Source organism: Podarcis gaigeae (assembly GCF_964106915.1).
Source record: "Podarcis gaigeae genome assembly, chromosome: 6".
Taxonomy (NCBI): domain Eukaryota; kingdom Metazoa; phylum Chordata; class Lepidosauria; order Squamata; family Lacertidae; genus Podarcis; species Podarcis gaigeae.
Window position 1 is genome coordinate 42206828 of NC_139682.1, and position 15491 is coordinate 42222318.

The 15491-nt window shown below is 43.6% G+C and overlaps 1 protein-coding gene across 36 annotated transcripts in view; it reads left to right on the forward strand.

Annotated features, from left to right (window-relative positions):
- The window catches only part of PLEKHA6 (pleckstrin homology domain containing A6), a 199170-nt gene that overhangs the window by 79471 nt on the left and 104208 nt on the right, over nt 1-15491 (forward strand). The window contains exon 1 of one of the 36 annotated variants that reach the window (XM_083745683.1): nt 8628-8807. The exons of 33 other annotated variants lie outside the window; for them this stretch is intronic. Coding sequence is in view for 1 of the 3 variants with exons in the window: in XM_083745664.1 (XP_083601790.1) it covers nt 9556-9563 (8 nt within the window). In the remaining 2 variants the exon portion in view is untranslated. Of the gene's footprint in view, nt 1-8627; nt 8808-9540; nt 9564-15491 lie in introns of those variants that run through there. 2 more of the 36 variants (XM_083745681.1, XM_083745664.1) reach the window with 2 other exon arrangements.

Below are 15491 nucleotides of genomic sequence, written 5' to 3' on the forward strand. Positions count from 1 at the left end.
TGTAAAGGGCTGGGCTTTGCAGCGGGAAGAAAGCAGAGGAACTTTGATTCTTCGTAATTAAAACAAACCCAGCAGCCGCAGAGAATCAACCACAGTTCTCTTAAACACCCTTTGCTCCTGTGTTGAGGAAGGAGACAGGCAGCTTCTGGGGAGGGGATTTCACAGTCCAGCTGTCTCCTCCGGGTCATTCTGGTGCTGCGTAATTCCTTCTGTAAAAATGGGGTGCAGTTTTACTTCCTTCCTTGCCTTGTGCACAAGATTTCCCTCTTGTACGCTTGACAAAACACAGGTCTATCCCTGTGCATTTCAGTATCAGTCCCAGGGTTTTCATGTTCTTCTAGTATCATAGAGCTGGAAGGGACCCTGAGGACCATCTAGTCCAACCCCCTGCAATGCAGGGATAGGCAGCTGTCCCTTATGGATATTGAGCCTCTAACCCTTGTTGAAAACCAACTGGGGCTTAACGTGAACAAGCAGTGAGTTATTGTCACTGAAAGTTCTTGCACTGGTCCTCCCCACTGCTGCTACACTGCTGAGAAACAAGTCTGCGCCTGGCCTGTTGTGATGTCTAAGCCTGGGCTTATGGCTTATTTATCTCCAAACAAACCAGGAGCTGTAACCAAGGTTTGTTCTTGGCTTTCTGCTCATGGTTTTTTTTTTTTTTTAGAGAAACAAACCATGTGCCAGGGGCCAGACATCCTGACAAGCCAGACTCTGGGCTGTTTGCCGACAGCATGGCACATGAGGAGTGAAGCGAGAACTTTTCTGCAGCAGCCACTGGCATTCACATTCACATTTAACTATGGCTTGCTTTTCAATAAAGTTCCTTTTACCTGCAGACCAGGCCCCTCTGTTCAATGGGGCGTACACCCAGAATTGCAGCCAGGAATTAACTAACCCAGAATGATTATCACCTTCTCCTGCCTTGCTCACAGACTCTTCCTGCTTCTGTGCTTTGAAAACATGAAATAAATCTACTCTTATATCAACTAAAGCCACTGGGTCTACTGCTAAGTATGACTAATTATAGATCCAACCCTATAATGATACATGCTTTGCTATGTTATAGGGCAGCTTTATTCACTAAGGGTCTTATTAGTAATCTGCCTTAAAATAAGACCAAAATTGTATGTGCACATTTGAGGGTGGAGGCTAAAGAAGGAATGCATCACCTGGGGGAAACTAGAAGTCACAGATCTGCATAATATTTGCCTACATTTGATGTTAAGCTATACATAATTTACTATAATTTAGATCGAAATACAATCAATCTCCCTATTGAGTTCATTAATGGTTTTTACCTCTGTTGTTAGCCAGCTTGAGCTTTTTAGAGGAAAGGTGGAATACAAATAAACAATTAGGAAGATGGTGACCTGGTGACCTGTTTGGTTACTCAGTCTGTTCTCCAGGTGTTCACTGTTGATGGGCAACATCCAGACCTCTGTTCTTCTTCTTAAGCTTCTTTACTTTTAAACCAAATGTGGGGTTGTATGCAATGAAGCTGATAGCACAAGCAGCTCCACCTGTGCCATGGGGCTTCCTTGCCCTCTTCCTGTGTTTCCCCCCACTCCTTGGGGTTTCCTCCCAGTTCTCTGGAGCAGAAGTACTTGAGGGAGGCAAGATGCAAGGAGTTGGGGGAAGAGTCATCCTGCTGCAGAGGCAGAAGTTCTTGCACTAACAGGATGCTTTCAAACAGAGGACTGTCTTTAGACTGCTCTTCCAAATAGAGGGATGTTCTCTGTAATATAGGGTGCCTGGCCACCTCAGCACAGTGAAATGCTCAGCAAGAGAGACTGTCCTCTCTGGAAAATCAATATCCCCTAGAACAGTGGTGGGCAGACTTGAAGCTTCTTTGGGATCTTCTTTGGGAGTTTTTGCTTGAACCCCCAGGTCTCAAAGCATATGCTTGGAATTAAAAAAAAATAATTGAGTCTGAGAATTTGGTTTGAACTGTGGCTTTTATGGGTGTTGTGTAATTTACATGGGCCTGCTTTTGTTTTTGTTTTAAGGCAAATTATGATTACTTGCTATGGAGAAAGATCTGCCTACGTGCAAGATAACATCTATAATTTCTCACAATACCTGAATCTATCCATCTATCCTACGTGCCTCTACTGTTTCTTTCTTTTATAGAACAAGTCGATCCCATACAATATTTCTGTATTGGAGTCATGCACTCAAAAGCAGCTGTCCACGACATGTACAGATAATAATTTTTGCGTGCATGTGAAAACAAGCACTGAAAGCCATCCACGTGGAATCCCCGTTTGTAAAACCTGTGAGAGACAGGGCATGAACTACAATTGTATTTGATCTTTATTATTTCATGTATGAATTGCTTCCCATGAAACATCCCCAAGTGATTAACAGCAGAAACACCAGCAACAGAAACATATATAAATACAATTTCCAGTTCAGTGGAGATATGGACAGGGATGAAATAAAATCTCCATTTAAAAGGCTTGTTGGAAGAGAAAGACCTCCCACAGGTACTGAAAGTATAACAGAGATGGCACCTGTCTGATATGGAATGGGGGAGTGTTTCAAAGGGTCTCATTCCTACCTCATACAGAGTGGGCCTTCTGATGAGTTGGTATCTGTGGGAGGCAGTATATAAAGAGTTAGATTAACTTTTTGGTACCCTGGTCCCAAGCTGAGCAACCTTTGTATACTGGTGCCAGTATCAGATCCCCAACTCCCACTAGCCCCAGCTAACATGGCCAGTGGGTCAGGAGGATGAGAGTCATTCAGTAGCAACATGTGGAGGGCAACAGGCTTGGAGAAGCTGTTCTAGGCGAATTACAATATTGTCAGTAAGGAGGTTGCACAGATAGTTGAATTGATGAAACAGATGCCAAGCTGGTCAAGAATGTGGTGGGCCTCTGTCTCTCTCCTGTCTCCATAGACTGAAACCACAAGATGTGATGGTGTAATTTAGGGTCATGCCAATTACATAACACCCATAGAAGCCACAGCTCTCCTGATATGGGCACCTGCCTCATTGATTCATGTCTTTTGGAAACTCCTTGCAGTGAGTAACAAAGGGGTGTTTTAAAACACGCCACACATTAATTATTTTTTTGCATAGATGATCAGGGTTAGTCTCCAGATGATGTTGGACTCCAACTCCCATCAGCCCCAGTTGGCATGGCCAATGGCCAGCCATGATGGGAGTTGGGAGTCCAGCCACATCTGGTGGGCGCACCACATTGCCTGTCCCTTGCATGGATGAGACAGGCCCAAGCCAGAAACAGAACTGGAAGTTGTGCTTTTCATTCACAATATTGCACAGACGAGTGTTTCTCAAATGTCCTTTAGGGATTCTGCAAACAGGGAAGATGTCTTATTGATTGTAAATCTGTAAGCTACTTCTAAGAAAAATCCAGCCAGGTAAAACCAACAAAGTATCTGGGTTGCTGGCAACTTCTTAAAGACTTGACACTTCGGGAGACCCTGAAACAAAAGATTTTTGTAGGATCTGTAGCACCTTTACCATTGACAGATTTATTGTAGCATAAGGTTTGGTAGGCTGGAGCTCATGAAAAATGAAAAAGAAATGTTTATGACTATGATTATTATTGCAAGGGAGCTCTGTCCCATGACAGCTGGAGCACAATAACTCTGTGCTACAATGTCTACAAAAAGTGAAAGGGTTGAAGACTCCCAAAATGCAGGTCGCATTCCTCTTCCTGACCTGTTGATGCTGTAGAAAAAAGAATTTTTCTCTATTTTTGTAAATAATTTTTTAATTCCTCCCCCAATATAATAATCAATAAAATAAGGATATAAAATTCAAACCACCATCTAACATTAATGCTTCTAATAAAAAATCCTACTATTTTACAAACCTTCTTTTGAGGTTCTTTAAACCTCAATACTTCCTTCCACCCCCTTCTACTGGTTCTTTACATCTTACATCATTCTCTGCATTTTGTTATCATTTTAATCCACTTGTTACACCTTTACATTCTCTAATTCTTTACTACTTACAAGTGCTTAATTTAAACCTGCCAATGTACCAATTCGTTTACAGTATTTCTGCACATACACAATAATTTTCTCCATTCTTTTTTAAACTTCCCATTGTCAAAGTCTCTTGAGTTTTGCCATCAGTTTTGCCCTTTCTGCATAGTCCATAAGTTTTAATTGCCATTCTTCTGTTATTAGCAACTGTTCTTATTTCCATCTTTGGGCTACATAAATAATTTCTTCTGTTCTTTGGGAATTACTGTTCCTATTATACCTAGTAGAAAAGCTTCTGGTTTCTTTGCAAAGGTTAGTTTAAATATTTTCTTCAATTCATTATATATCATTTCCCAGAAGCTTTTAATAACCTTGCATCCCTACCGCATATGATAGGCTGTAGGGTGGCTAGGTGGAAAAAAGGACAGTTGTATAAAAGAGGGAATTATAAGAGGTGCAGCTATCCATCTTGTTTCACTATGTATTTCTCTTCCATAAAACACTGCTATGGTACTTTTAAAAAGTGCAGTTTATTCATTATGTAAGTTTTAGGGCTTCAGGTTTATTTATTTACTTAGACAATTTATATCTCTCTTAACTACAATTGTCTATAAGCAGTGTACAAAGAACGCAATACAATGAAAATAAACATATTTTAAAACAATAAAAAAATAAGCCAGGAAGCTATGTTTGTTTGTTTTGGTAGGACTGTCTTGAATTTGAAGATTTGCTTCACTTGCAAACAAAGTCAGGGACACTCCAATCCAAACATAGTAACTGTTACACCCACTAAGAACAATGATAGATAATATGAGTAGAGTACTCTGTGATCTAATAGGACTTTTCCTTCCTAAGCCACTCTAAGCCTGTAATGAAAGGCATAAACCTGCTTGAGGGCTAAGTCTGCATGAGGGTCAGTGTGCAACAGATTTTATCTTTCTACACTGAGCACTGGTGAAAGGGTTTGAAGTACTTCTGAAAGGGGCCTTAGTTTGTGAAATTAAGGGTTAGACTAGTTAGACTAGTTGTCCAATGAACTACACCTCAAAGGATGGCTGCATCACTCAACAGAGACACAAATAACGGGCAGAGCCAATTTCTTGCAGTCAGCGCTAACAAATAAATGCAATGTTTAATGAATCCCTTCTTCTTCTTCTTCTTGCGCCATCTGACTTTGTCCTTTCGTTGTTTTTCTGTCAAGTGAACTGACTGCTCATGCCACAAATTTCTACTGATTATGGGGAGGCGATAGTGTGAACAGATTAGTCCTTATCCTGGAGCTGGAAGATCTGGCTTTGTTCTCTGCTCTTAACAGTGTGTGATCTTGGCTAGGTGTTTCAGGGTGGGGCCGCACAGGAAGTTTCCCACAATCCAGGTTTACACTTCAGTGAATATCTCCAAGTGCAGGAAGCACTCTCTGGGAAAACAAGGCACGACCGACTGCAGGATTTCTCATTGCTAAAATGCCACCTTCATTTTTCAGAGTTTCCACTCTGGAGTGTGGACAACAGGCAGAGAATCTGGAAAGACAGCAGTATCATGATGCTTACTGCCCTTGGGTGCATTGAACTGGTATATGTATGACTTGGAAAAAACCCACTTTGATGCAGAAGTGCTTTCAGTGTCTCTCAGCACCTGCAAACATGTTACCTCGTGTCATGGAGCAAAGATACCTGGGACTGTTGGACATTGATAGCACCTGAATTCCTGTGCAAAGTAAATTTTCCTGTTTATGTATAGCTTTCCTATTGGTTTCATATCCACTGACTTTTAGATCCTATTAATCAGGCCCAGGGCTTTCTTTTCCAGGGGGAACTTCCCGTAAATCAGTTCCAACACCTTTCAGGGGGACGCCATTGCCATTATAAGAGAACAAGGGAGGCGTTCATGGGGAGTTCTGGCCACTCTTTTTCTAGAAAAATAGCACTGATCATACTTCAGATTTTCCACGAGAACATCCACCGGAAAAGACAAGTAGGTTAGACATTTTCCTCTGCAACACCATTGCAATAAAAGATCAGGAAGGTCCTCTATAGAGTTGAAGCAACAGAGTATGATCTGTGAGTTGGTGATATTCAGTTTACTTCTGGAAACTCACTGAATGGACTTGGGCAAGCCCCACCACCTATCTAACCTCATCTCTCATGTGTGGGCAATAATACTTGTCTACCTCACAGGGTTGTAGGATTACTGAGGTAATAGAGTGTGAGGTGTTCTGCACTCTTAAATGCACTCTATAATGCTGAAATGTTACTGTATCATACTATTACATCCCTGAGCATGAATTCCGTCTGCATTGGTGCAGCCTCCCTCTGTCCAGAGATTTGGGGAAACTTTCTCTGTCCTTCTGACAGTGTTTACAAAGTTTTAGCCTCTCTTTGTCCTCTGGCCTCCTGGGCGGTGGGGCTTGTGGCTGGGCTGTGAGCCAGGAGCTGATCTGACACATAGAAGCAGGATTTATGGGATGCTGCTTTGATTCCAGCTCAAGGGCATGTAGGGCTGAAGCCAGAAAAGACGCAGCGTTTGGGTCCGTGGCAGGGAGGAGGGTGAGAGCATCCAGCTGCTTCTCCTCCCCCTCCTCCCCCTGCCATACTCTCCTTTGATGCCTTTAAGAACTTTTTTGGAGGCTTGTTTCTCCAAATGAGGACTGGCAGGCCGGCTGAAAATTGCAGGCAAAGCCCGCCCACACACTTCTGGTAGGACACTTTGATTCCGTTGTGGCAACTTGCCCCGTTAGTTCAACCCAGGGCTCCTCCCTTCTTCTTTACTCTGCTGATGCATCTCAGCCTGGTCTTGTGATTTCTGCTGCTGTCATCTCAAGTTTTCTATAGTTGTTTCTTGATAACTGAGTGCACAGTCTCATTTTTCTTCTTCTGGACTTGGAGACCTATGTGTCCAGCTGCACATGTATGCGCGCGCACACACACACACACACACACACAGTTTTTCCAGTCCCAAAGCAGCTCCTTGATTTCAATTCTGCCCCGTGCTTTATCTTGCAATCATTACACTTGTCTGCATTAGTCTTCCTGAACACCGACCTGAAGCTCTCTTTAGTCCAAGTCCTGCGGCTCCCATTCAGTTAACACCTCTGCTGGTTATGCCTGCATTCCCTGGGGGTTGGACTAGATGAGCCTTTGGGTCCCTTCCAAACACTATCAGTCTTTGTTGTGAATGGCAGCTTATCGGAAGCCTTTTGAGGACTCCAGGCATTTCCGGTTAGTTAAAATGTTGACTAGGTGCCCAAAAGTCGTGGTCAGGTTTGCCATATTGAAATTTCCAATGAAAACAAGCAGTGTACTACTGAGCACTTTTTAGTTTGTGACCTAGCATTGCCCTGAGATGTGCTCCCTAGAGGGAGATATGCAAGGAGAGGATGTCATTTTGAGTGTAATTACTCATTCTGCATATAGTACGTGTGTAGCCTTAGCAATGGGAGCATGTGTGTACCATTGAAGGTGGTTTTATATTCTGATTTTGTTCTGTGAACTGTCATGAAACCTTCAGGTATAGGGCGGTACAGTGGTACCTCTGGTTATGAACTTAATTCGTTCTGGAGGTCCGTTCTTAACCTGAAACCGTTCTTAACCTGAGGTACCACTTTAGCTAATGGGGCCTCCCGCTGATGCCGGCGTGCGATTTCTGTTTTCATCCTGAGGCAAAATTCTTAACCCGAGGTATTACTTATGGGTTAACCGAGTCTGTAACCTGAAGTGTTTGCAACCCGAGGTGTTTGTAACCCAAGGTACCACTGTATATAAATTCAATAAATAAAATAATAATAATAATAATGCCACAACAGAAGTAGTTTCCAATGTGACCACTGTACTCAGCTCAGAATTCTCTGCTGTGGCTCCTTTGGATTTCAGACTAACCGTCTTTCCCAGCCCTACCTGAAGATGCCAGGGATTGAATTTGGGTCCATCTGAGTGCAAGGCAGATCCTGTACTGCTTAGCTTGGGCCCTTTTTACTGGTACTGTGACCTCTGGGAAAGTGTCACAAGAGGTTTATGGCAACCTGTCTTGCATTCTGTATGGTTGCAAATTAAACAAAAGTGTTAAACCACAAAGATATGGAAGTCTTTATGTTTCATGTTGAAGATGGTTTGGGTCCAAAGCGTTTCGAGCCAGAAGCGGCCTTCTTCTGGAGATACATTTGAATGATGATTAAAATATCTCTGTCGGTCCCTACTAACAGATGCATAACCATGTCACACACAAGAGTTCATTAGCAAGAGCGGTTCTAGGAGGGGTTTGCACGGGACACATGCAAGTCACCAGCTGCTTCCATTTGTGCTGGTAAAAAAGGAAATGGAGTCTGAAGGGAAAATATTTGTATACACTGCAACTAAAGAAAGTGCAGCATAATTTCAATCTCTCTCTCAAAAACAATAAACAATAAATGGAACAGCGATACGAGACTCCATAGATCTTGGCCAAGTTACTCTGCTTCCACAGAACACTTTTTCAACAGTGCCCTGTCTTGTAGGGGCGTGGTGAGAATAAATATTTAGCAGAGTGAGTGGGCAGATGCTTAGATGCTATGGTAATAGGGCCAAATAAATAATTTTATAGCTGACTTTCCTCTTCTCAATCACCAGGGAGGCCTATAAAATGTGTTTACTGACAAATTCTGAAGCTGTTTTTTTGTGAAAGGGCTTTGGTTTTACAATCCTGTTCCAGACAGGATCGTTCTTGGTATCTGCAGTTTATCCAGCCCCTGCAGTTGTTGTTTTTGTCTGCTGTGGGTTCTAATTCAGGTGTACGCAGTTTTCAGCTGACTCACCTGAGTAAAACTTAAGTGGATTCTGAAAACTTTTACAGTTTTTATTCTGGACAAGGAGGTAGGTCTTCTAAAATTGTTGCTGTTGTTGTTGCTTTTGTCAGTTATGTAAACACTGACTAAAATTAGCAAAAGGCTTTCTTTATTTCTACATTTTGTTCTCTTTTTTTTAAAAAAAACCCATATTTTTTATTAAAGATTTCTTGGTTTACAAAAGTATGTGCAATGTCTATTTTTTCAAGTTACATTTTCTACAGATCAGTTTGTTTGTGATTGACTGTGGTGAACTTTGTTTTCATGTGTGAGTGGGGTGGGTGGGTGTTTTTGAATCAGGTATGCTGTTTTTGATTTGTGTTCTGTTGGTGGATTCTTGTTGTTGTCTTGTTGGGCTGTGTATGTGATAAAGGAAAGCCATACCGGGGTGAAGGCGTCTTCTTCTATTTTTCCCCATGTCCGTTTATTGGTTAGTTTTTCTAATAAGGCTGTTTCCCATACTATTTGGTCCCATTGGTCCATGCTGACTCCTGACAGGTATCTCCAGTGTCTGGCTATGATGTTTCTGGCTGCTGAGAGTAGGTGGGTTATGAGCTCTTTATGATGTGAGTGGGCATTATTATCCTGGAAGATGTTTAGTAGGGCCAACTCTTGGGTGACTTCTAATACTTATTGTTTTTGTATTCCCAGTGTACAGATGGGAAACTGTCTTCTGAGATAAAGGTTAACAGGTGCATGCCCCAGGTTCAGTTCCTGTGTCCCCAGAAAGGGCTGGAAAAGAGTCTGAACCTTGCAGAGTTACTGCCACTTAGATAATGCTAAGGTAGATGAACCAATTTATATGGCAGCTTCATGTATACTTCCCTATGAGACTTGTTAACAGGACAAAGCAGAGTAAGATGTGAGATCCATTATCGGACTATCTCCTGTTTTCTTTTTCTTTAGTTTGTAGTAGTTACAGGATCTTCCAAATGGGATTAGGGCCAGGGAGTGCTGGGGGACAGCAGTTAATCCTTTCCTAATTATCTCTATGATAGCTTCATTAACTATGAAATCTGAAATTTGGGTTTTGCAGTCATTTTGCAGGGTTTGGAGGAATTGATACATCTATTTGGGGGTTCCAACATTGTTTGTCCAATTCACTCCAAACCACTGCCAAAGTTTTGCAATAGTTTTGCAATATTTTGCAGTGAAAACCTCACATTTAGCAAACTGAGAAATTGATACTCAAGGGGGCGGTGGGCGGAGATAGCTATCACTCCTAAACTAGGATAACTCAAAGACTCAGCACACCTATATCCACCCAGTTCTGTAGACAAGTAACTGTGACTTTATGAGATTTGGCTCTGGAAGCGGTGGGAATTGAACTGAAAGGAACACTTTCCCCAGTCAATGGAATTGCTGATTCCACTGGTACAGGCAGAATTTGAGGGAGTGTTGTTGACACAATTTGTGTAAGTGACAAACTGTCGCTTTGATGCCTGCCTCCCTTTCTTAGGTAATTGCTTGGCTTGATTGGTCTTTGACAGCTGATCTGCTGCAGCAATTTTACACTTTGGGTAATCAAGCGCTGGTTACCAGTCAATAGGCAGTGTTTTAGAAAGGCTTGCATTTGCATTAATCATGCAACCTGCAATTGAGCAACACTGGGGCTTGTTTGTTTTCCTTCCTCTCAGAGCGCTGTGACTGCAGTAATAAACACAGAATGTTACTCATTTAAATTTGACTACCATTGAAGCTGGACTAATAAGTTAAAACTGATTGGTTGATTTACAAGTTATGTCTTGCCAATTTCCGCCCTCCCTTCCCTACAGGGGGGCGGGGTTTGCAGCACTGAGCAGGGGCTCACCTGGACGGGCACCTCCCACCTGCTTGGCTTGGCCTTTGACCCACCCTCAGCCAGGGAGAACAAGGGATGGACGGCCGGGGTGGGACTAAGGCCAAAGAAAAGAGGCTGACTCCTTTGACCAAGCCTCACTTGGTTTTCTTCCTTCCAGGATGTGGCTCTGTAGAGACCTCAGGCTGGCTAACAGTATGGTAAAAAAAATTGATAGAAAGCAGCAATATCAGTGTTCAATGATAGGTGAATCAGCAGCATCAGCATTGAGAACCTGCTCATCAGAACTGCAAATATACATGTGCAGGCCTAATGAAGATTGTGGGCTATTCCAGGCCACCTCTGCTAGATGCCATATTCCAGTTTGAAGCTTTTCTAAGGCCATATTTATCACGCAACCTTTTCCAATGAGTCTGTCTAAACTTCCATATATGGCTTGTTAAGTGAAATGGATTATATAAAAATCTGAACATTATGCAATGTGCCAGTGATGCTTGCTGTTGTGCCTCCCCCCATTTATATATGTTTAGGTTATAGCAGCCTTGTGGTCAACCGCCTTCTTGTTTTGGGAATAAATTTCTGAGCATTTGGGGAGGGAGGGGGAATGGACATGCCTTTCCCACATAGATTAAAAAACAGCAACAACCCAAGGTCATTGCTGACAGTAGAAAGCTGCAGTTTGGGGAATTAATCTGCAGCTGTAGTTTTGGTTGTTGAAAACTCAGGGAAATAGATTTATGGCTCAATGCAATTAATGGAAGACAGCATTCATATAGCTAACACACTGGAAGTTTTTGCTTTAAAAGGCATCAGATTTAGCTGTATGAAGTAGAAATCTGTCAATATGGATGATAAAAATTCATGCATCTGATGAAGTAGATTCCTGTCCATAAAAGTTTATTCAGTAATAAATGTGTTATTCTTTATGGTGCTTTTAGAATATGATTTTTCCAGGGTAGGAGATGGGCTAATGTTCCCTGTGAGAGTTAGGCAAAGGCATCTTCCTATCTTGAGAGCAAAGAGGAGATATGTCAGCCTGTTAGCCCAAGGCATTCACAGATGTGGCCTTGAGGCTAGATTATCTCTAGCTGTTGCTAAGTGTGTTGTTGTTTTTGACTCCTGCCCAGATTGCGCAATGCACATGACAAATGCGTAAACTGAGCCATTTGCCAAGAGTACAAGCCATAGAATTTGCGCACCAGCTGAAACCTTCACGCCATTGAAACCTTCTCAGGGGGTGGGGATGTGTGGCATGACAAACTGCACTTGGTGAATGTGACAAATTCCAGAGCCAGTGGAGTGCTGTGGTTGAAGGGCTGGGCTTGTATGGGGGACAGCCATGCTAAAATCCCTGCTCAGCTATGCAGCTGGGTGGCTTTGAAAAAACAACAACACCCTGTCTGTCTACTTTACAAAGTTGTTGTGGGATTGAAAGGCTCTTTTGAAGGAAGAGTGGGTTCTAAGTGGAGTTGGGTCCACTGTGTGTGTGATCTGGAGAACAGCTTTCTCAAAGGTGGTTATGTAGCTGGTTTGCACCAGCTCATAGTTGCCTTGCTGTTGTGATGCCTTAACTTCAAATGAAGAGAGGGGGGCTTGTATGCAGCACCTTTGTTCTAAAGAATTGCAAGGGTCTGGATTTCTTTTAAAGGTGAAGTAGACATGGCTAAAATTATGCCTGTCTGCTTTGCCTTTCAGGGCAACCCTGCAATCAAGAGGTTAAAGCTTTCTGGCAGCATAGGTGCTGTTAATGATTGATAACAATGATGCTTTCAGTGGGTTTTGAAGGAAAATATATTCCACTAGCAGCTGCCCCATGAGAAGCAGCAACGCTTGACTAGCAGATTTTGGACTGGAATCCAGAGAGGAAGGGAGGTAAGCAGCCATGTGACAACTGTACATGAACATATTATGGTTCACATCATAACCTACACAAGCAAAGATGTACAAACCTGCTGGTTGTGGATGTGGCTAGCAGCAATGTTTGTTATTGAGGCAGCTGGGAAAACCCATTGCCTGCCAGTTATATTCACGACACCCCCCCCACCCCTATCACACTTTATGTTCATTCACTAAAGTCAGGACTGCTCATGTGAGCAAGAAATCTGTTTGGAGAATCAGGTCTTAGTGTGAGCACTTGTTCAAACACACAGGCAAGCCTCTGTGGGATCCCTTCTCGACCTTTGATCAGTTGCATAACGGGGCCAGTGCCCACATACTTAACAGCTGTGCCTCATTTTCTCTCTGGCATACTTGTATGTGAAAAGAAATCCAGATGTCTCAAAAAACATCCAAAAGGCATTGGGCTGAACTAGAAATCCAGAAAGAAGCAGAGTGCTGCTTGTGAGCTGCCATGCCTGGATTCCCTAATGTTTAGGTGATACCGCAAAACATGCTCCCTTCTTTGATGTTGTGTTGAATCAATCATGGGAGGATCTCTGCCTGATTCCCTGCAAACTGATGAGACAGTAGTTGGCAAAGTCCTAAACACTGGCTTCTCCAGTGCTCATTTAACAGAGGCAACATGCAGAGAGGGCCAAACTCCAGCTTAGGGATTGAGGAGGGTTCAAATATACAGTACTGCAAGATTTCATAGAGTTGTGCATCCTGGGCGCACTGGTTTTCAGAGAGGGACTTTAACCACTGAAGAACCCTTTAAACAGCCATCTGACTAGATGAGTGATTCCTTTAGCCCATTCTTTCACTGAGCCACAGTTATTAAAGATATGCAGAGATGTTTATAGATGTTTGTGTATGATAAAATTAACATGTACGTGGTGGGGGTGGGAGGAAAAAGTGGCTTTTTGGCAGCAGACTGTGCCCCCAATTTATGGTACATACATTTGTAGGGTCAGCTCTAGGTGAGAGTTCTGGTGAGCCCAATCCTGGCAGTGGACCCTGGTGGATTTATCTGGCAGTGGTGGGCAGAAGTGCTCGCTGAGCAGTAGCAGGTAGCTTTAGTGTATCCATCATTTAATTTCCATGCAGGAACTCCCTCTTCCCTTGCCCTGCTAATCCTTCTCTCCTCTGTCCTCTTGGCAAGCAAAGTTTGACAGCTGATTGTCAGCCCTGCAAAACCCTTTCAGGCCCGAGGTCTGGAGGTTCCCCACGATGCTAATCCCTCCTGGTATTTTACATGCCTCCGAACAGAAGGAGAGCAGGTGAAACAGAACATACAGAAGGCAAAACCCACTGGGTGCCAGAATACTGAATGCCAAATGAATTCCCAAAACGTGTTGAACATGCCAGTTCTTGCACAGGGGAAATTAACAATTAAGATACAAAACCAACACTACAGTCCGATCTGTTCTCCTGTGTGGCTTGGAGTAACTGGGAGGGTTAGTTCAATAACTAAATGGATATGACAATAGCACTTTTCCCACCCTCACAGCATAGAGGAGCTGCTGTTGTTATGAACAGAGAAGAGCCCATTAAAAATGCTAATATGATTTTTTAAAAATTATATTATTATTTTTGGTGGGGAGAAGAGTGCATGACAGAAACCATAATGGCTTTTCCGCTAATGGGTGTGTTTTGTGCCCTCTCCTGGCAAATGCAAAGCCCACAGGACTGTCAAAACCCCCTAACCCCACTTTTCATTTTAATGGAGAAAAGGGCCCCTCCAGATCCAATATCCTCTTTATTGTGCATTCATGATGATACGTGCTCATGATGATATCGGGGCAGCCACCTGTGGTCCCACTTTCAATTTAGTTTGCAACTGTAGGGCAACTGTAAGGGCAACATTTTGCAGATGGTTTGAAAAAGAGGAATGGAATGGGGAAAGTGAGTGGAGCAATGAATGTAAACCTTAGCTTTGTAAAGCAGACCAGTGCCTGCACACACTCACCCACCCACCTGTCTTTATCCTCTATCCAGACAAGCAAGAGTCACTATCAGAGTTCAAGGACACATTCCAGCCAGGCAAAAACACTCCAGGAGGGTGTAAAACAAGCCTGGTGAAGGATTTGGGGAAACAGCATGCGGCTGGGGAGAATTCAGAGAGCCAAATAGAGAGGCCTGGATGGCCGCATTTGACCCCAGGGCCAGAGATTCCCCACTCTTGCTGTCTTAGATGGGATGGAATAATCTCTGCTTCAGAAATACAGCATTATTGCCCAGACTCAAAGGAGGCTCCCTGACAAACTTCTTTAGAATTGTTGCTCTATGCAGGCCTCCTCAGTAGGTATCCTAGAAGGCAACTTCTGGGGTTGAAACGAGCCCAGTGACTTCCTCTGCGGCCATCGGGGTCAGGTCCGCTCTACTCTGCCTTCCCTCCTCCTCCTCCATTGCTCCATCTGTCTGCCTGCTTTCCTGCCTCTCTCCCTCTGCTTGCAGTCTTCCCTTCTGCCTCCTTCCTCCCCTCCTGCCTTTTTCCTCCCCCTGAAACTCTCATGGGCTCTCTCTGCCTTTTTCCCCTCTGAGCCCCAATTCATTCATGCTTCTAATAGTGCCACCTGCTGAGTGGGGAGCCCCCTCCCCCCCATGCATGCTAGTGTCTGGATTTCCCCACTGAGGCACTGAGAATAGCCTGCACGCCTTGCCTGCACAGAGCAGTGGATCCTGTGGATGGGTGGGCAGGTTCCTGGCCACCCTGAGCCAGAGTGGAGAAATGCAATCTCAGTGCCCCACTGGGCCTGTGCTGTTGGTGGGGGCCAACTTAACCAATTCCCTTCTTTCGAGCTGCCTCTGTTGCAGACATACCCATGCTAACCTAAAGGAGAGGAGGCAGACTCTTTGGAGAGTGGCTCATTCTCACATGCTCTAATAATAAGCTCTTTAAGAGTGAAGTGTCCCTCCTATTTTTATTCGGGGGAGGGAGTGCTTTGGGTCTTGGAAGTTTGTGAAATGCAATCTGTGAAGTGATGCCCACTCATCCCTATATCCTCTTCCTACCCACACTATTGCCCATGGTGC